This window comes from Mastacembelus armatus, chromosome 2, assembly GCF_900324485.2.
Source record: "Mastacembelus armatus chromosome 2, fMasArm1.2, whole genome shotgun sequence".
Taxonomy (NCBI): Eukaryota; Metazoa; Chordata; class Actinopteri; order Synbranchiformes; family Mastacembelidae; genus Mastacembelus; species Mastacembelus armatus.
This window is the reverse complement of record NC_046634.1, coordinates 2,590,442-2,613,296: the sequence shown is the minus strand read 5'-3', so window position 1 is coordinate 2,613,296 and position 22,855 is coordinate 2,590,442. Positions and strand designations below refer to the sequence as shown.

Sequence of the window (22,855 nt, the reverse complement as noted above, 5' to 3'; positions counted from 1 at the left end):
ACATTGGTATTGCTGCTTTTCTACCACTCTACAAAGAGAAGCAGTGACGTTACAGCTCTATGGATGTTTTCACTGAATACCAGCATCAATAATTAGAAACATCCAAATAACCTCTGCTGGTCTATAGGTTCATCCACCTGTTGCAGCAACACTGCAGTGCAGTACCATTTTCAGCCACCAGGGGGAAATGAAGCCACTCAACTTGCACTGTGAGTGTGTTGCTCACAGCTTTGTAGGCTCAACACTGGGCTGCCCTAATGAGTTTTCAGCAAAGACTTATTTTGAGTGTGGGGGAGACCCTGCAGTGACTCTGTGGTAAGTAAAGCTGGAATATGACATCCAGTGGTGATGATCATCAAGCAAACTTCAAGCATCAAAATAAACAAAAATCAAGTGTATTCACTAAACTCATACCCTACTGCTTCATGACTTTATGTTTAGATGTGATGTTTCTATGAGACCTGCATGGTGCAGCACATTGTAAACAAACTAGGGAGAAATCAAAATGCTGAAGTTTAAAAAAAAAAAAAAACTCAAATCAAGTTTTAGTTTTCAGCATAATTTTACAAAAAAAAACTTTAGGTGATTGTCTAATATTAGGGATATTACAAATGTAAGTATAAAGGTGATCAAACACATTTTGCGCTATAAAAACCGAACGGTTTGTTGTTCATTCAGATAACCTAACTAGCTGTGATCCGAGTATTGTGTGCGCGGTGTATGAGTCACGCAAGATTCTCATCTCTTGAGGTTCAACCAGCAGCAGCAGACACCGTCACCCAACCACTCTGTTGCCCACACACAGAGAGGGAGGAGGGCACTGCTGGATCCCGTCGATTCGACTCCCCTCCGCTGGACCGATCACACTGATTGATCGTTGGGTGCGTCCCGGAGGAACTCCCCCCCCCCCCCCCCTTCCCCTCACCTCCTCCCCAGCTCGGCGGATCGAGGGGAGACTGCTGTTGTGTGGCCGCGGATGGCACGCAGAAGAAAGTGTGTGGGCGGATGAGGAAGTTGAGAGCACGGATTGATGGTTACACACCTACTGTACTAGCACTTTATCGCACCAGCGGCAGCAGCGCACGCCGGGATCTCCATCCACCAGTTTCTGTGACCAGAGGTGATCCGCATATGGGAAAATGATAATCAAGTTTGTGGTCATCCTCTTTGTACTTCTGCTCGTTCAAGGTGCTCGGTGAGTCTGATCTGCACCTTTTCTATTTGCATGATCAACAGCTGGAAGGTCTTTGTTTCTTTGACGCTTCAAAAGTTGACGGGCACAATGACAAATGCGCATTTTATGTGAATGAGTCCGACTGAGAATACATTTTTTTTTTCCTCTCTCTCTTTTCCTAAGGGGCTTTCCCGCCACATACACACAAACACACACACACACACACACACACACTCCCATAGACAAAGGAAAAGAAAATGCCAGCAACCATTTACCGCTGAGCCCAAATACAGAGTCTGGGGTCTGACAGTCTGTCACAATTCAAACATAATCCTCATACATCATTCAGTCATCTTTTGTTGCTGCGACAAAGTTTTTTTTTTATGACAGGGGTGTTTATTAAAGGGGAACTGGGGTAACATGACTAACGACCCCCCCCCCTCCCCCTTTCTCCCCCCCCCCCCACCCCACCCCACCAGTTGTGATCTACTGGAATATGGCGACGACGAAGATCAGCACGACACCACTGTCAATCAAATGCTGGTTCCCAGGTCGTACCAGGAGGATGCCACACTCATACTGAACAACCTGCTCAAGGAATATGACAAGACTCTTCGGCCAGACATCGGAGGTAGGACTGGGTTCTGTTGTTAAGTTTAAAGCTTGTGTGGTCGCTTAAGAAAAACAAACCAAAAAAAAAAAAAACTTCAAGCTTTAGGAGCTCCGCCTGTCCAGCTGTCCATGGTGCTGAATGTCACTGCTTACACTGGAGCTGTCCATAGTACTGACTCTAGTCTTGGTCTGTGCACTGGGATGAACACTAATTAGAATTTTTAAAAAAAGATGGAGAATCAGGTAGCAGGGTAACAGCACTGTCTAAAACACATGATTTTTTTTTTTATCCCATTGTCAAATAATATGCCCATTATTTTATTCATTCTAAGAAATGTCCGAACATAATGAAAAACGGCTTGACTTAACTGGCCAAGGGTCAATAACCCAGAGATACTTACATTACTACTGTACATGATAAACAAAAGCAGCAAATCCTCTGGTTTAAGAACGCCACAAGACGGAATTTGATTGATCGATCAACTAATTATTGCAGCTCAAGCATAAACCAGCCCAATTTCAATGATAATGTGTTGGTAGAGTATTAAATGTGGCTGTTAAAGTCAATGGTGGGCAAATTTGAGAATTTACTCAATGAATACCATTTTCTCAAGACCATTAGTGTCTCTAATTTCACATTCAAACCGAGTAAAATAACATCTTAAAAAAAAAGCCCATAATGTAAATAGAGAACTTGAAAACTGCATTCAGCTCTTTCACTTCAAATAATAATACTACACTGTTGAAATACTCTCTTTCAGGCTGAAAACATTACTTAAGTAAGTTATCAATAAAATATACTTAAGATAAGTCAGGTTTTGCCTGTGGTGCCCTCGGGGCTTCCCCTCAGGCTGCAGGTATAAACTGAAAATCTAAATCTAGGACAAAAGTCCAAGTATCAGCCTTTGCTGCCTGTAGAGCTAATTAATATGAACACAGTAATTATTGAAGTCGACCTAGAGGAACATAACAACATTTTCCTCCTCTGGATTCTATTAAGAAAAATTGCAGGGAATAAATCAAACCTTCACAGTAAGGGAGAGCAGTGAGTTCTGTGAAAGTCAACCGGTTATAGATTAACTAACAAGTTACATTTTCCCTAATGTGCTGAGATTTGTTCCTTACATTTAAACACACTGGGTTATTTGAACACAAATGCGTTGTCACATAGAGAGACATAGGCCTGGGAGAACAATGGAGTGTCTTGGCCAAGATGGTGGTTGTTTTTTTTATTTTTTTTATTTTTACAGTGATCAAAAAACTCTATATCTTTTTTTACTCTATATTTTATTCTAAACTAATGTGGCTGGCTGATCATCAAATGGTTACTAGGTTGATCCCTGGAGTGTTCTCACTGGTGGGCTGATGACTGGCAGAGTTCCCTGTGCTAAGCGTGTGTGTGTGTGTGTGTAGTCCCATTTATTGTGAATGTTGCATTTTAACAGCGATGTGTAGAAATCGAGGCCTTGCGTCTTTGAGTCATCTGACCGTAAACACATTCAGAAAAACAGACTTCTGTGGTAAAACTCTGAACGTTGACCAGCCTTGACCTCTGACCTGGACGGTTAAACTAACCTTCATTTTTAATGCCAGCCATAACTCTACCATGTCATGAGACTCATTGAGACTTGCACTTTCAGAGTGTCATGAATGAAAACCTAGAAATTTGCTTAGAAATCATAGTACAAAACAGTTTTTTTATAATAACATTTTTTCCTCTATTTCCTTTCCTTGGATGCAGATTTTGCATTTCCAATCAGCCATGTGGTGTCAAAATCAGACAAATAGCTGACTGATATGTGGAAATCATTAGGGAACTTACTCTACTCTAAAATCTGGGATAAACAACTGTTTCTCTTTTCTGCTTTTTAGAAGCTGCTCTGTTTCCTGCAGCTTGCTGTGACATTTTCTTTCCGTCTTCACCTAGAACCTGACACACATGCACATCAGGACATGTTGAAGTAGAGTTAAAGCTCTGCAGACGGGTTTCTTATATATGCTGCGATTCTCTAATAAATGGGGAACCCCGCTGATTTTGCACATCACAGTGTGTTTACAGGTGCTGGGGAGTGCTGCATATGTGGAAAAAAAAAAAGTTGTGTAAAGCCTTTTGTGACTCCAGAGGGAGCTGAGTGAAGGCTGATAAATTGCCTCAAGTGATGTCACCTGAGGCAACATCAGCTGGGTCTGAACACAAGTTTCAGACGAACAACAAAAAAAAAAAAAAATCTGGGGGTTTGGAGATGGAAAGAAGTCAGCTTGCCAGACCTCTGCAGCCATCTCCTTATCCCTCCTTGAGGCCGCCAGCTCGAGGCTACATTGGCCTCCATTAGAATAACACACATTGCATTGTGGGAATTACAGGCAGCAGTTCTTGGCATTTCTGCTGCAATGATTCAAACAAAGTAAAGATAAAAGTACAGAAGTATTAACTATAAAACATATTTATCAAAGTAAAGGTGCTGGCTCTGCAGCAAAACAGCTGATTTAACTGATATATTGAGAAGATATTCATAGATAATTTAGCTCTGCCAACTAGTGGATAAACTTTCCAATCCTCCAGATATATATATGAACAATCACACCAGTGTTGCAGCTGGTGTCCACACATATGCCCTGAGAGAAAGCAACTATATTGGCCTGACTTTCATGTATAATGGTTTCAGCTGGCACTTTAAACAGCTTCCTGTGGTTTGAATGCTTATCTCCATATCATTACCAGCATATTTGCACTCTTGCACCCAGCTCTCACATTTATCAATATAAATATATACTGTATGTATGTTTTATATTTATATTGTAGCTCTGCTCAGTCTGGCACTTCACCTTATCAGAGGAGGAATCTCCCTCCAGCTCTGTTGCCATAATTAAGAAGAAAATGTTGATGCAATCCAACTGTCAGTCCTCAGTATTGTCCATTGAAATGTTAATGTCTTAGCAGGATAATGTGAGATAGCAGAAATACATAGGCATGTATGTGTGAGGAAGCACACACACACACACACACACACACACACACACACACACACACACACACACACACACACACACACACACACACACACACACACACACACACACACACACACACACACCTTGAAAATGACGCTGAGTCAAAGACAGATCTGGGACATTTAAGTCATTGAAAAAAGGAGCGGGTTCAGCCAAGAACTGCTGCAATGAATCTCTGAGAAGCAAACACAAAGACACACATGCAACAAGTACAAACACGTAAACGGCCAGCCACTGAAGTCAGAACAGTGTGGCTCATTTCCAATATTACCGGGATTTTGTCTAAATCAAAGTCACCTTCTTTTCTCTCTCTCACACACACACACACCTACACACACAACCAAGCAATTTAATTTTGTCCCTGTTAGATGTGAGCTCCTCTGTAGTTCTGCCTGGTTTTACGCTGCTGGCTGTGGAACCAAAATACATGCTGGTGTTTTAAGCATATTTGAGATTTCTCTGTGATTTGATCATTAATCATCATTACTTGGTTGAAACCAAACCAACTTTTGAAGCTAAAATATTGGAGGTGAAACCGGTAACAACTGACCAGATAACCAAACCTAAGTGTTAATGAGAAGACAGGCGGCATTATTTATATATCATCATTGTAAGTGCAATAAAGAGGCAAAGAACAGTATTAAAAACAGAACAAAATCAATTAAGACTAAACAGGATTTAGTATGATCACTCTCCATCCAAGTGTCGCATGTTTAAGATTTAAGATTCATGTTTCTTAGGAATCTTTAAAACAGATAAAAAATACGGCTCATTTCCACAGCAGGTAACAGTGGAAAGCCAAGACAGAGCATAACGTGGTTATTATCTTAGATTCCTTGCTTGTTTTCATCCTGTCTCTTCCAGTGTCACTGAAGTCAGCAGTGAGCCTAATCTTCATATAAAGTGGGTGACTGGTCCACTTGTCATAAGAAAGTGACCCACATTTCGCCCGAGCTGGATAAGTGTTCAGCCTCACCTTAGCAGATAAGGAGCAGTTCGCCTTAGATGAAGATGACATGGTTTTGTGCCACTGTGGTGTCACTTTCCTTTGTATTCAGTGTGATCTCTGTGTGTGATCCTTGTGTGTGTGTGTGTGTGTGTGTGTGTGTCAGCGTTTGCCAGGGGATAAAGAACAAAGAGGGCGGAGTGTGGTGCTTTGTGTGTCACCTGTGCCATAGTGTACATACTTTATGCTTTACCTATTTTTTAGGCTGTGTTGATATTTGAACAAACTGGTACCATTAGAAGTGTGTTAACTTATCCATAAGCTGTTTCTGGTAACGGATTATACCCATCGATATACTTGACAACTGGGATTTCAAAATAAAATCTTAAAAATGTGACCGGTGCTAATGTTATAAGAGATATATTTGCCAGATTCCACAGTGGGACTCTGAAGGGAAAAAAGGCTTTTGTAGGAGCAACAGCTATTTGCTTTGCACAAAACAAATAAAAGCTGTCAAACAGATATGACCACCATGCTGCAAAGCCCAGGAAATGAACCCCACTGGCAAAAATGCAACAGAAACAAGTTCTAGTACTGATCTCGAGACTATGAAGACAGAACATCTGATTAAGCTTTACCACACCTTTGACTTATTAGAAAGAAACAAGCGACAAATGACAGCCTTATCAGATTTCAACCAAAAATATCAGATTTTTTGTCCAGACGTAAATCCTCCCCAGGCTCTCTGTCCCTGCTCTTCCACTCTGATAGCTTACCCTGTTCCCTTTCAACCTGCATACAAATACAGTAAAGCTGGCAGTTTTTCAATATAGCCAGGTAGCTAATCCAGTTGCAGCTTGTGTGTGATCACAGCCAGCGACTGTGACTGAGGGCTGTAATTGTCCACAGCTAACAAGCTATTGATCTACACTGACTGACCACATTGCTGCAATCATATCCACCATTATACCACACTGAATATGTCTAGAGCTTACAATTAAGTCTGTGGGTGGGAGTGAAAGGGAAAGACAGAGTATGCATTTCCAACCAACAAGCAGCTACTTTTCGTGGCTGTCCTATACTTTCCTCCATCTATATTTATCCTTTTACTCTCATAAAATGTGGGGTCACTAATTTACTTACACACTTTAAACACAAATGATATGAGCATGGGCTAAATGTGTGTTTGAGTCGGCTAGAAGCCAGGTGTGCGTGGGAAACAGAAACCAAAACCCATCGGATATCACTGGTTTGTAGTTTTTTTCCTCTCTCTCTCTCACTCTCTCCCCATCTGTTTGTCTCTCTCTCTCTCTCTCAGTCCGCCTTACCCCTTTCCTCCTCCACTCCTTCGACCCTTTTATTCCCCCTTCAAACCTTGCACGATTCGCTAGGAGTGACTATAAGTTGTTACATAATTTACATCCATATTTGTGGTGCATTTTTTAAATGTCTTTGTATTCTGTATTAAAATGTTATAGATTAATTCAGAATTTATGCCTGACTCAACCTGGAGGATGGAAATGATGGGACGTAGCCACAGCAACATTTAGCCTGAGTGAATTCTATTCATGTCCTTGTACAGTTTATGCTCTAACATCCTTTGTTTTAATAAAGCAGAAAACTAATGGACATCAACATCTGAGGAATCTTATTGGCGAAGACGGTTCCGACTGAATTTGCTGTGTTTTCTGTCTCTTGAAGCCCGAAATAACCACAAATCACTGGTTTTCCTCTCCAGTGCAGTTTTCACTCTGACCAGTTGATGTTTTGATGAAAGCAAAGTGCATTTGTAACTTCACCTACAATCGCACTCAAATTGAATTGTTATCTTTTTCATTTCATTTAGCATATTCAGCTCAGAAATAATTGCGTCATACGAGGCGTCTTTCCTGGACTTTTCAGCCGTTGTGAGCTTCCTTCAAGCTTTGGGTCAGTATGACATCCCATTATTCTTGGCCATCAAAAAAAAACTCCTCAGTGCATTCTTCTGTAATGAAAACTGGGAAGTAGAACTGCTGTCTGCAAAAGACACATGAAAGGCACAAAACATATTTTTCTCATGTCCTCAAGTAACTTCCCTCAATCGATGCTTCTCACAGCATCTTTACAAGATCACAAATGAACCACATCCAGAAAGTAGAAGTCCCATCTTCTTTTTAACTCACTGTCTTCAGTTTTCTAGTCTGCATTTGGATTTTTTAACAGAGATATGATCATCAACCTTGAAAAGACAGAAGTAAGTGAAATACTGAGCCTAAACCGAACTGAAAAGATGAAAACCAGCATTCAGGCTCACTCTAAAAACTGTGTGGTCCTCTTGTGTTAGATATTTATTTTCCAAGTGAAATGACATTAGATACAGTTAATGAATTGCCTTAATCTTTTCTTAACAGGGCATCATTTTCATCAAGTAACTACTCAGCTGGATCGAAATTATGAGGAGGTATTCTGGACTGAATAAAACTGTGAGGCTAACCTATCGGAGCTACCGTATGTGAGATGTAATCATGATTACATTTTAAAAAGCGAAACCCAAATGAAGCATTTCCGCTGTAGTAAAACGGTGCTCTTTCCACCTTTGGCTCACAACACTGGTGGCTCTGAGGCCGATCCGGTCCTGGCATGCCTCTGCTCCTCGAGTCTCACTAAGCAGACGTTTGGGCACAGCTGTGATACCTGACCAGCTGCAAGGACAGTTCTCTGAAGAACCTCCTCAATATTTCATGTCCAGTGACAATTCACTAGATCTCAGGTAGCCAGGTTTGCTGAGCTGACAATCACCTGCGGGGCGGAGGAGCAGGAGCTCCACACACATGCGTGCGCACACACACGGGCATCTATAAAGCAGATGTGAATAGTTACACACTTTCACAAGCTGGCAGATGGGGTAACCTTTAATGAGTCCTGAGAATATTTCTTTATGCGTGTATGTTTTTATTGTCTCAGGACACCGACTTCTTCAGCCAATCACTGAGCTTCATTTCTGAATGAGCTCCAAGTACCACCATGGTGCGCTGCATGTGGGACAATATGTCACATCATGATAAGATTTGCCTGTGTGTTGACAGGCATTGTGATCTCATAGAAACATACAAAATCTTACTGCACAAGCTGTAAAATTAATAAGGATTTTTTTTTTTTTCAATTCATATTGCTGTAATGAGTTAAAATATGGAGCAAGTGTACACAACAGTACTTGCAAGAGTATTTGCAAATGAATGCAGTTTCCTGTGCTCCTTTTTAACAAACACACACACATACACACACACTGTGGGGCAGGCAAAGAGCAGGCCTTGACCAGAAACACAGATTCACTGAAAATGTTTAATTCATCTCCAAAGAGAGGTTGTGGAGAGTCATAAACCCTTGGCTTTCATTCCTTCGGCGTTCCTGAGTTAATGAGAAACCACAAAGGAATGGCCAAGCAATCATGTAGAGCTTTAAAGCGAGGGGCTGATACCAAAGTGAAGTGCATTAGGTGGTAATAAGACCAAGCTGGGTCTGGATCATGGCTGACACATTTCCCGTCCCTGTGAGTTCCAACCATTTAATCGATTTCCATCTGTGTCTCCCATGTCAGCTCCGCTGCAGCCAAAGCACCGGTGGTTGTCCAGAGGTAAGGCAGGGCTGGAGAGACTATGAACATGTAGAAAGGGAAAAGGGGAGACGGTTTGCCCCTGTGCAGTTTGTTAAGCCTTGTCATTTAGTGGAGCTGCAGCGGGAAACAAATGAGACGGGCTGTTTCGTTTGGTTGTTTGAGCTTCGCTGGTTAAGATATTTCTGTCTGACTATATTAGATTTCATGGACAATTAAAGATGCCTACATTAAAACATAGTACACATACTTTAATACAGCTCAAGTGTATCGCAAATGTGAATCTGGATGTCTAAATAGCTTCACTTCAGGTGTTTTGTTTCGTGCACTGTATTTCACTTCATTTATTTCTGATCATTTTGGTATTTAAACTTCCCCTAATCACAAAAACAGGCATTACCTATATACTTTTACTATAATACTATATACTTTTGCAATACTGGACCCCTAACTTTACTAGAGACTGCTTCATCCCTCACATTAGTTTGTTGTCAGGCAGACTGCATTGTTGCCCCAAGGGAATGAATAAATGCATAATTCATTGTTTACGTGATGGACACAAAGTCTAATTAAATCTCCAGAATTTCCCCCAGTTGTGACGTGTGTCTGCGGTTCTGGTTTCACTGTGCTTAAGTGACAGAATCACTTGCAGAAAGGTCGCAGCGCCGGTCATCAAGAATTTAACTACTCAACCATTCTTATGTCCATTTATTTTAATTGCGGGGCGTGTAAGGCACCTAATATGCTGCTCCCCCCCACCCCCCACTGAAAAGATTATAGCATTACAGCCCTTTTTGAGTTATTATAAACAGATTCTGTTGTGGATCTTCACAGTATTCTGGGATTGGCCTGGGCCAAGCCAGTAACCTTTCTTTTTGCATCAATTTGCATGATGATCTTTTAACAGTTTGTGCTGGGTAAGATCACATTCACTTCCATTTCAGTCAACTCACAAAGTAGCTGCTACAATACATTCGATGCTATTCATTTAACAATGCGAGCTGGTGTAAGAGCCTGTTCTGATAATTTCATTAGTCTTTAAGGATTAACTGAACCGAGAGATAATTTATGAAATGCCCACTCACTGCATGCATAAATGTGTGTTTGTGTGTAATAAGCATCCCCGTCCCCTCCTCTGTTTTGCTGAGTGATTGCGTGGTGTTAGCTGTGTGATTGCCTGGTGGCAACTCATAAGCAGCAAGACCTTTCCTTTTGCCTGGTTCTCATTAAACCTCCAAGAGGAGACAAATACCTTCCCATCCCACATCTATTATATTTGATTCAGGGAGCTGAATACAATCTGGTACAGTATGTGCTCACTCAGTCCCCCACACACCTACATACACAAATCACAAACACACAAGCACCACGTACACACCCACGTAGCCAGTCAATATCTGTCTGATGGGGAAACTCGTTTCACTGGGACTAACATGACTTATTATTCCTTACCCAAATGGAATACACAAGTTTTTACCTAATTCTCCGTACAACCGATGCCTCCTTTTATCTTTGTCGGATGAAATGAACTCCTCAGTTTAAATTCTATGTGTTTATACAGGCAAGGTTTGATGCTCAGATGTGCTTCGGCAATACTCTGGTTTCAATTCATCAAGTGATATAGCTTAATAAAGCCGCAGTCTGCTGGGTATTGAGAATCCTTGCATAAATGCTGCAGCTCGACATGAAAGAGAATACAGAGATACAGCTCAGGTCACAGTTTAGCTGTCTGGCTCCTAACTTTACTGTTTGCAGTGAATCGACTCCAAAAACCAATCATATACAGCCCTGAGGATTAATAAAGTTCTATATCTATCTGTCTATCTCTCTCTTAACATGCTGGCTAATGAAGAATGATGCTAATAAACAGCTCAAGGGTCATATACCCACAGACAGAACCAAAAGAAAACAAATATTGCTTCTTCCATCATCTGGCCAGAAACAGTAATAATTCATTATAACTGCTGGACAAGATTTAAAAAAAAAAAACAAAACTTTTAACTAACAACCTCCCTGGAGTCATTTTGGAGAGTAGGATGATATATTTATGTTCACAATTTGTTTTTGCTGTATCTTAGAAAAAAAACACAAAAGAAGTTTGATATTTTGGGGTAATTGTGTTGATTTGGTTTCTCTTTGGCAGCAACACTACAAGACTGATACAACTGTCAGTGCTGTTATATTGTAGGGTCTGAAGACGACAAAGACGACTACACTTTTGCTAAAATGTCATCTTAAAAAGAAAAAGAAATTTGCAACAAAAATAGGGAATAAAGTCCAAACTGCATAACAGTTCCCTTAATTTATCAAGTAAGACTGTAATTTGTGCATGTGGACTCCTGCAGTTTGTGCACGTTTCTGTTGGCTGTAACTTATTCCTCTCTAACAATACTTGTCCTGATTTAATGTGCAGCTTCAAATCAACTCACACTCCTTGTGTTTTCAGAAATACACACCATCTTAACTTTAAAAAAAACAAAAAACAAAAAACAATTAGCTGCTCCGATTCTTCTGCTGGACTCGGAGTACCCGCCAAAGGCAAGGCTGTCAAATGATCCAGCTTTCTGGGCAGAACTCAGCAGTAAATATCACTAGTGTTTGAAGGACTACCATTTGCCTGTAGTTGGGTGATTGCAGCTGATGCCCCTCTCAGCTGTGCAGATGGCTCACTGCAGCTTGTCCTTGAAGTGAGGAGCTGCTGAAATGTACAGATGTGGGTCAAATAGCATTTGCTAATAATTTTTAGCCTGTGTGTTTTGCTGCTCGGGAGAGGCAGATGGCTGCTGTATGCAGTCTGACTTATTTAAACATTTCTTGGTGGTAGAAATTGCCTCATTGATTTAGCTAAACCCCAGTGGGATCGACCAGAGAACTACATTTTGTATCATCAGACTGAAGTCAAGCTCAAATGACAGAGGAGAGAATCACTGCTATTTGTATTTGTATTCAGCTTTTCTTCCCTACGCAGGTTTAAATGCTAATGAACACTTTCGTTTTTTGTGTTCTTGATGCTATAATTAAGTTGAGTTTGACTTGTATTGAACCACATGATATTGAATGCACAAATATATTATTGAACATCTTTTTGGCACTATTACCAAAAACATTACAGTAGGTGCATGTCCATTTGTGAGCAGCTTATCAGTCAAATACACATTAAGAGTATGACTGGCAGTGCAAAACTATTTAACTAACTTAACTAACCAGGATACATCAGAATGAAAATACCATGGCAGCATGCCTACAAACTATTAAAGAAAGAGTCTGGTTCTCATTAATAGTAATTCTGCAACCTCACTGTCTAAATGGAAAATAAAACCTCATGTCATGACCCACTTGTTTTTTCTCCCTTTCTATCTCTATTTAGCTGTCAAGTGGTGCGCTTGTGAGAAAACCTTTGTGAAATAGACTGAGCTCAGGTGTGCCCTGGCATTTTGCTCAAATGTTAACTAATAAATCCATTATCTAACCAATTCATCACATCGATTTCATTAAAACTCGGTATTAGAGAGCTTCTGATCTCAAGTCAGTCAAAGTGCTTTAGCTCTGCTTGTGTTTCTCTGGTGCTCCTCAAGTTTTGACATTTTTTTGGTAATCAGCTATTTGTGTGTGCACCTTGGAAATTTGTTGTTTTGCCAACATGTGGTACAGGGCTGAGAAGTGCCAGAACAGACAGCAGAGAAAGCAGAGAAAGGTTTCTTCACAAGTGGAGCTGGTGCAGACACAGACCTAAAGATTAGTTGCCACAGTGCTACACAATGTATCTAAGATCCTCATGACAGCTTATATATAGTACTGAGTCCTGATTAAAGGCTGCCGTTGCTGTATTGTTATTATGAGAAAAACACTAAGTCACTGTTGCTATGGTAAAGCATTCACTTATCCAACTCCAACATCATTTGTCCTAACTGTGTTTCTGTTACAACCAACCAGCAGGATATGATTTTTTTTTTTTTTTTCCTCTTAATGATTTTGGACAGAAAAGGAAAAGTAACACCAGTCGAATCACTTCTAAGTTTGTCTTTGTGTCTCCGTACTTCAATCAATCTGATGCCAACGGGGAGTTTAGGGAGCCTATGAAAAAGGACTGCCTGGCCTACTTGTGATTACAACTAGGGGACTGACACGATTATTCCTGTTGTCATGTCTATGAGTTTTGTTTTGATATATGCTATTACAATTACAACACAAACTGATGAGGTTGCAACAGGCACGGCAGTTCTGTTCTGAAAAGCACATATGTCAAAGTCCTATCGAAATTGAAGACATCCTCATGGGCTGTAGATTTATATTTGACAGACACGTGAGAGAGGCATCAATCTTCTCAGCTGCCTCTCAGCACGAAAGTAAATAAGTGTAATTCCCTGAATGCCAAACTCTCCCCTTTAAGTATTTTCATCATTTTAAATTCAAACTTAGGGCTCTATAATTGTACTTTTGAGAGGATTAACAGTAGGAGTACAAACATGCACTGCAATTGCTGTGTACATTTATACAGTGCTAATTCCAATAAAGGCAGAAGTCTGCATTTCTCTATGCAGAAATAAAAATCTATGCAGTTAATGTAATTACTTTTACATCAAATTATAGTGACTGAGGCTGTCAAAACCAGAGGCAAGGTGGGCTACGGGTCTTAACACACACTAACAAGGGAACAGAGAGGTCCTGCATGACATGATGTGTGGTTACTGTGGATGACATGGGCTGTATCGGTGCAGCAGACCATGGAGTGATGGATTATGGCGCGTGCAGGCTACACTTCTGTGGACCCATAACTGACTTGAACTATATGACCTGTAACTGTAGTTACTGTGCGAGACTTTATTTATGTCATGGGAATAATCTAAATGAACTGTTCCAAAGGAAACATGAAGAAACTCCAAACCAAGAATGAAATTAGTTTGGAAGCTGAAACTACAGAAGCCCCAAACCTGTTAAAAAACCCATATCTCTATGGACCTGTTTTTTTTTGTTTTTTTTTTTATAGGCTGATTATAAAGCTTTTTCAAGGGAAGCCAAAAAAAAAAAAATGCAAATTTGCTTTTGACAATCCTCAGTGAACCTCAAAGGCAAAAACACAGTACACATAAACAAAACATGTTCAATTACTGTGTGAAGTCCAATAGTCTATGTTAAGTTACACAAAGGATGCTGCTGAAAGAAAATGACTTGTGTGCACAGCTACCAAGGTTGCTTTGCTCCAGACCTTACATGCCGATTTCAATATTTTATAAAACTGGTCCAAAAAGTCAGATTCTGGTCTTCACTGAATTTTTAATATACATTGGATGCTTTCTGACTTTGAAAGCTAGACAGGTTTACAAGACATGTTAAGTACAATACAATTGTAACTGTATGTAGTTGTCAACCAATATTTGTGATGGAATCACGTAGGGCAAACAGCTCAGAGACCTTTATTTCAAACGGAGGCTGAGGATGTGAGGCTAACCCATGGGGAAGCATCTTGACAGCCCACTGAGGCCTTCAACTACTCCCAGTACAGTGCTCCTTGGACACTGAACATATGGGGCTTCAATGGTGAGCTGGGATATGTGCATCTGCGTGTATACGTCTGGAGTGTGTGTTTATCCCAGGGCTGACAATGCGTAATGCATTTGTCATGCCAGCCAGGCCAAGGAGGCATAAAAGCCCTTTCTTCCTAATCATGGCCCACAGGGTAATGTGGTAATACTGATGGGGCCCGTCGTGCTTCTCTGAGAAGCAAGACAAGGGGGAGGATGAACAACTTGTGGATCATGGTCTCTCTGTTAGAAGTGGGTTAACACATCGGTAGGTAGATGTGTAGTTGCTTTCCCTATTGATTACAAGTTGGATTTCTTTCAGACTGATTCGTCTCTTTCGGAGATGAAAGAGAGGAAAACAAGCTCTCAAAACATAAGCAACAATCCAGATGAAGAACATAAAATATGTGCTGAATATTCTCTTTTACAGCAATGCCATCATTTATTTGCACCATCACACATGAATCTTGTGTGTGTGTTATCTGGGCATTTTTCAGGCTGACTCAGCTTTTTGATGCTGGTGTTTCTTCAAAGATTGACTCACACTTGTGAAGAAGGAAATGAATAAAAGACAGGAAGGAGAGTCAGAAACATTGGTGTGTAGTTGCGTTTGAAAAGTTATCTATCAACGTGTGTATAAAAAAAAAATAAAAAAAAAAATCACATCTTATGGAGACTCAAAGTGTCACCGTCTTCCTTGATTATCCACTGTGGTGTAAATTAAGGACAAGTCCCCTCAGGTTGTCCCAGTTTCCAAATGCTGCAGACCTGCTTAGCTGTAACAGATCATCTTCCTACACTGCGCACGCACTTTTGTGCTCTTTCAATTTTCTCCATACTAAATGTAAATGAGTCTCACAGGAGGGACAGTGGCTGTTGCCGTCACCTAAGTTTCCTCTAGGTAATCCTGCCTCATAATCCAAAAACATGCAGATGAGGTGGCTGTGTGATTATTGTTTATCGCTGTCTGTCTTTGTCTGGTGTCGGGACTGGCAATGAGTCCCGGGGTTTCCCCAGTGCAGGCTGGAATATGTTCCAGTGCCGAGTTACTCTGAATGGACAATGAATGCGCCTTATGTATTCCTCTATAATTTGTACATTATGATTATGTATTGTCCTGTTTGCTTTCAGTACCAGATGTCCCCAAATGGAGAATAAAGTCTGGATCCTGAGCCTGAATGAAGGCTTGATGCCCAGTCACAGTTCCAGACAGTGCTCAAATGAAGGGTAGAGATGCCAGCCAACAGAAAACCCTGCAGCGACCTCAAAATGATTAAAAGCAGAAATCAACAGAAATACTTCTCTTCCAGGCACAAGGCTGGTGTAGAGTTGGAGTGTTTGTCCTCCACCACAGGGACCCGGGTTCAATCAAATGTAATTAAGTTTTTTTTTTTTTTTTGGGTCATACTTTTTTCTTTTTAATAAACCCAGCTAAGGGTGTTTGTGGGTGAGAGGCGAGTAAAGGCTCATACCTTGTTGACTGATTGTAATGTGTGCAGAGGTTTATCCGAGCACTCCAACCTTGATGGCAGGTGAAAACAAGTCTGTCTATGAGAAGCGTAAAAGAGTAGAAGAAGAGTAAAAACCAGGCCAGGCTTACAGCCTTGGTTAGAGCTACATGCTAACAACAGCTTACAATGACCATGTTAACCCGCTAGCGTAGCTGACGGGAATGTCCTCACCAGAGAGAATAGGATTCATCCTGACAGGAGCATCAGTGCTGGTAGCTGGGCCTTAAAAGAAGGTGAATGCTTGATTTTTCTGAATGAGCCTTTAGAGGGTTCAATTCAAAGATCACAGAGAACATGACCTCAGGCGCAGTACCAGCTTGACTTGCTGTCAACAAAAACAAACTAATTTTCAAAGTGCAACTTGCATTGTTGGCCCTCATTGTCCAGCTGGTGGAGCAGAACATGCCACTGGAACTGAGTCAACGCCTCCCAGCAGGCCTTCACCAACCAAAGCTGTTTGCATCAGTGGCCCTGCACAGAGGGTCCCCTGGGGACATAACTCACAGATGTGCGCACACAAACACCCGCGTGTGCTTCATTTCTGCTATTCATATCAAAAATCCCAGAGCACACACTATGAAGATGCTGATAATTGAATAATATAGGAAGTCCTCAATGTCAATTAGCCATAAAGATGAACTGAATTGAATGTAACATGGGTCATGGATTCATTAAACAGCTCTTTCCCTGCCATGTGACAACTAACATTATTAGATTTCATGCGAACTGCCATCTGTTTAGTGCTGCTGTGGTTGACATCCAATAAGAAATACTACTCTCTTAACTCTCTTCACCAATGTCTGTGTTTTATTCTTCTATTTCCTCCTTTTCCATCAACCTCTATTTGTGCTCAGAAGATGTATTTGAGAATATGTTCTCTTTCCCCCCATTGTCAACCTGCTTGAGATTCATTCTGTCGTTGACATTCACACCTGGAAGTTGCTTTGTAAAACAACACAGTCCTCTTGTTGGATAGAGAGCAGCTCGACTGAGACTCCAGGTTGGGGGCTGAGCAAAACAGCTCAATCCACCTTTTCTTTGAGAAAGGAAGAATCTAAAACACACAAAAAGGTGATTAGAATTTTGTGCACTTTCAAGTTTTTTTTGTAATCGGGTTTACGCTAAGTCTTATATCTAACAACAGCAGGGCAGCAAGATCAGTTGTATGGAAACCTTTAAAACAAGCTGCACTGCACAGTGCAGATAAAAAGAGGACAAGAAAGACTTTCTCAGTCTTCAGAATGGATGTGTAAAACGTGTGTACACAGATCACAGATACAAAAACACTGGAGTTAACTTGTTTTCATTACTTCTCAAACACCAAAAAAACTCCACCTCCCACAGAGATTCCAAAACACACACACACACACACACACACGCCACTTGTCAAAATGTTTAACCTCTGGCACACAAAACGACAGTAAACGGCGACTCGCCCTCGTCGGCTCACCCGAACACATTTTCTCCAACCGGGCTGCAAAAATTCCAAACATGTCCGACGCGAAATAATAACAAACCAACTAATCTCACTGTGGTCGACGTACAAGAGCTCTCGTGCACGCTCTGTGATTAACCTCATGATGTTTCCTGCAATGAATCAGCTCAACCTGCATTTACACCACTGTCTGAAAGAGACTCAATACAATTGTTGTATTCAGTAGCACTCAAAAGAGGAAGCATGTATGTGCATTCTGTGCTCAGTCCTAGAAGAGAACAGCTATTAGTTAGAACACAACATCCTGTCCTGGTGTACAGAGTAAGAAAAAAACAGTGCAGTAAATGGGTTTTATGTCAACTGTCAAACAGCCAAAATGATTCCTGAACCACATGATGTAAAGTTTTGATTCATTAATATCTACATTCTCTGGTTCTTTCCACACATAATGTTTTACTAGTATGACACAAAAAATAAAAGTCTTTTAGACCTGGTGCTCTTCTACATCCCTGATGTTCCAATTGAGAGTCCTAGAATCTACACAGCCAAATGTTTTGGGCCAAGCTAAATTAGCCAAGATCCTACGAAACTGGCTGGAAACAACATTAACTGAGTGGAGCTTCTCTTTTAAAAAGAGAATCTTATTTATTTATTTATTTATTTTTGCAGGATGTATTTTATTTGCCACGGTGACTTTTGTGAGTGATGATAACAACCACTGTTTCTAACTTTATTATTGATTAGAATTTCAGCCACTGATACGCTGCAGGTTCAGTCACACATGACTGCAGTATAAGACTGACAAATGACAAATAAAACATAATGACTGCACGGATAAATCTCATGTGTCCCATCAACCACATGTGCAGCTACCATCACTCACTCTCCTTCCTTCTGGCTCTTGCAGTGAAACCAACAGTCATCGATGTGGGCATATATGTCAACAGTATTGGGCCTGTGTCATCCATCGATATGGTGAGTTAAAGCATTCCCTCTCACCTCTATTTCTCCCACACACACACACGTTCGTTGCATATTAGCATCATCATACATGACTGCTTCCATTTTTCATGCTGTATTTGGGGTCATGTGTGCTGCCACAGCTGTAACTATGGCACAGGAAGCCAGGAAATACAGGTGTGGATGCTACCAGTATGTTTCATGACCCATGGATATGCTCAGATTAAGCAAATTATTATTATTTTTTTTTTTTTAAACCCAAGAAAGCCATAGAAGTTCTATTATGAAAGCTCTGCTGAAGCATTTTGTCTCTGTGGAGAGGAGAGGACCTTTCTATATTTACTAACTGGATCTTTTGCACAAGAATAAAAATGTTCAGAACAAAGTTTGACTGGAAGGGAGAAAAAAAAAATGGTTGTGGAGAAAAACAGAACAAAATCGATGCATGTTTCGTTATACAAGGCTAGGTGACAGATGCCATTAAACACATGAAAAGCTGAAACTCAAAGCTTGATAAGTGGCAATGAGAAAATAGCTACTTTTCAGAGAACTGAAAGCATAAGCAGTCTGTTGTTTGGCCTTGAATGAAGTGAAGACTAAATGGATACCGCCTTTTATTATGGGTAATGCAAAGGGCCCGTTCGATTGCCGTCAATACACTCAAATCTATTTATTTTTCTGCTTCAACGTTCCCTCTCAAGATGCCACAAATGTAGTGCTTTGCAAATATTAACTGAGCTAGACATGATAATGAAAGCTTTTTATCTCTGAAACTCAAAAGATCTCCAGATGTTTAGTCGTGACTGTTGCCTGGCAACACTAAATCTTTCCAGATATAAAAGCATTTTAGCCATTTTTTAAAATGTCAGCACTACCCTGTGACTTATATTGTTTAAGATTAGATCTTCACTAAGACAACAACCCTGTTTATCATGTTCTTCAGATGAAGCTTTGGCATAATGGACTTTTATTTTATTGGAGTGCAACTGTACACAGTTGCTCCAAAGGAACCCTGAGCATTACGCAGACATTTGGCAGTGGGTATTTAGGATTCCTCCCATAGTGCAATGGGGTAAATTCAATTTGGGATGCAAACTGGTCTGGCTGAAGTCATAGCTCGTTAAGTTGTTGCGGCACTGTGGATTCCGTGGAGCCATCGGGAGACGACACTTTTTGTGACTACTGTGAACTGTAGATGATGTGTTGTGATGTTGGTTGTATTTTCCTGAACTATCAACACTAACTATTTTTCTGAGGTGTCAGAATTAGCACTAACAAATGACAAATACGGTGTTTCCTGGGACTTCTGGAACCCACCACCAATAAAGAGCTACTGTATAGAAAAGCAATTACCAATCCTAAATACATGGAGCACGTTATCGTTGCCATCTGTACAGGAAGTGCAGAAATCTATCAGCTGTTTGGGGAAAAAAAAAAAAAAAACCCACACTGACTATAAAGGCTTTCAGAAAGTACTGACAAAAATAAGATTCTTAAGGATTTTCACCACATCAAATTAGTACAAAATGAATTATGTCACATGTCAGATAATAACAGAACGACAGACAATAAGATGTGAAAAACGTACATGGTAAATATCTCCCTGAAGAAACATTATGTGGAGACAATCTGTTGCAGCCTTACTGTACTGAATAGTCTGCAGGTGTTGCTTTTATTTTCTCCAGCAGCCGTATGTTGTGATTTGCAGAACAAAATTAGGACGTATAGCAAAAATTGGTCATTATTCCAAGTGCAGCCCCTGCAGGGTGATTTCAGCAATTAAACGGAAGGCTCATGATAACCCTGAAGGGCCTTATTTTATCATGATGACTTATTTCCTGCAGGATCCTGCTTATTACATGGCTGCTTACAAAAGACATCAATCATCTCACACTAGATTAAAAAAAAAAAAATATATATATATATAAATATAAAAGCAGGACTATCTGCTCCACACAGCAACATCACTCTGGTACAAGTCAGCTGTTTCGTCTAGCTAGTAGCTTTTTTTTTTTTTTACTTTTTTTAAAAATATACATACTCAAAGATCTGAATGTAGAAACAAAATGCCCAAGTGCGGCTGTAAATAACACCGAGTTCACATCACTGACATGGCTTGGATAAATAAACAGTGATAATGGGGCCAAAGGGAAGCAGGTATGATGAAAAACAGGGCTCCCAGCACAGAGTGATAAAGAATCCCCTAACTCACAAAGACAGGGTTGGATTTAAAGTCCTCAGTTATAACAGCAGAAGAACAGGAAGAAGGTATCACTAAAGCCCAGGTGTAAGGAGGAAGCTAAATTTACTTTTGTTGGACAACATTTCTCATTGATCCTCAGTGTAAAAAAAAAAAAACTTTTTTTTTTCTCCCTTTGGTGCCAAGCCATACATATTTCTGCTGCAGCTCAGTTAAAGAACACGCGACAGATGATGCATGAGTTAAAGGAACAGAGGAGCTGAAATTATGTGCACTGGGAAGAAAAACGATATCTTGCATTCCTTAATTTTAAAAGGACTCATATTTCTAAATTCAAACCCTGTGGAACTGTTGGCAGAGCCGTTTCAGGAAGACCTTGTTTTTTATCTGGAACTAGCTACAGTATGCAAATGATGTTTACTCTAGTCAGTGTACTTTTGTACTGAATATGTACTTTTTCAAATCACATACTGTTATTAAATTATACTATATTAAAATACTGCTGGGTGTATAAAATAGGACAAACTCATAGCAACACACACGGGATCAGGAGTAATGTAGTTGTTGAATTTAAAACCCCTGCGGCCTGTAGTAGGTCAGTGGGGCATGACTTGGCTCGGCTCGCTGTGGGAGCCCAAACTTAGCTTCAGTGGAGAATAGGATCCCACTGTGACATTCCGGTGATTTTCCTGTGTAAGTGCTGATTGGCTTCACCCTGTCAGGGTCGATGGGTGCTGGTCAGTGGATTGTGAATCCCCTCGCCACCCTCAGATTAGTGCGAAGTCACAACGCTTTTATCTCGTCCTCTATCCGTCTCTCTTCTCAGAGAGTAAAACAAGTGATTTTGTTAGCGTGGCATGGCACTAATCTGACCCCTCCCCCCTGCCCTTTTCTACTTGCTTGAGTCCAATCCATCATGTGTCCTGAGACCTCTATTTTGTGAGTTAGCTCCCTCTGAATGTTTTCTACTTGTGTGCGACTACCACACCAAAAACCAGGTCAAATCCCAGGGCGTATTAGATCCATGATCTATACTGACCACATGCACCCACAACACTCCGCCTGTCTCCAGTGCTACGACACTCAGCCAACAAACTCCAGAAAGCTTCTCGTCTGCCTCTGAACAAAACACATTATCTTTCCTCATTTGCACTGATGATAATGGGCACTGGCTGGGATGATGCAACGCCAAATGAAGCTGATAGTAATTTAGGACATACTGTGATGAATGGTTGAGTGATTAAACGGCATTAACGGCGTTAAAGTCGAGCGAAAGTGCCAAGGTTTGATAGCTGGTGCTGGGAGAGTCAGATAACACAGCCAGTAAATTAAGTGACAAAGATGGACACACTTTGACATGGACACTATGTTCTTCTCTTCTATGCTCCAGCCAGCGAAGTGGGTGGCATCTTGAATTTGCATCTCTACTTTTGAGCAGGCAGAAAGTTTCAACCAGGCTTGGAAATTATTACAACCACCTGCTCGGTTCAAGAAATAGAAGGATTTCATCAAACCAAGTGGAAGCTAAGATTCCCCATGGAACGCCATCAAAGAGATGAAATGAAGACATGTGACTAGCTGGCACGTTTATTACCTGAATATGGTCAAATTTTGAAGATACGATATAGATAGTCAAACTACATTAAGTGCAAATCTTAATAGAATTTCTTAAATCCACTACTCTAATATACAAATATGACATTTGGCTTTTCAAGGTCAAAGCACTAACTGTCCAGTCAGGTGCCATTAAACCACTACAGAAGAGATGGCATAATAAAAACTGTACTTATTCTAACCTCAAACAGTTTGGAAAACATGATGGAAAAATGATTTCACAAATTACTTTTGAGGAAAGTTACAGTCTCCTAATATTTCTGTATTGGCTCAA

At 40.6% G+C, this 22,855-nt stretch overlaps 1 protein-coding gene across 1 annotated transcript in view; it reads left to right on the top strand.

Annotated features, from left to right (window-relative positions):
* Positions 1-1,006: 1,006 nt before the first annotated feature.
* LOC113127234 (gamma-aminobutyric acid receptor subunit gamma-3-like) overlaps positions 1,007-22,855 on the top strand; it is a 56,252-nt gene continuing 34,403 nt past the window's right edge. Inside the window, exons 1-3 of the mRNA XM_026301633.1 lie at positions 1,007-1,195; positions 1,654-1,805; positions 18,715-18,782. Of these exons, the coding sequence (XP_026157418.1) occupies positions 1,140-1,195; positions 1,654-1,805; positions 18,715-18,782 (276 nt within the window). The 5' untranslated portion in view covers positions 1,007-1,139. The remainder of the gene's footprint in view (positions 1,196-1,653; positions 1,806-18,714; positions 18,783-22,855) is intronic.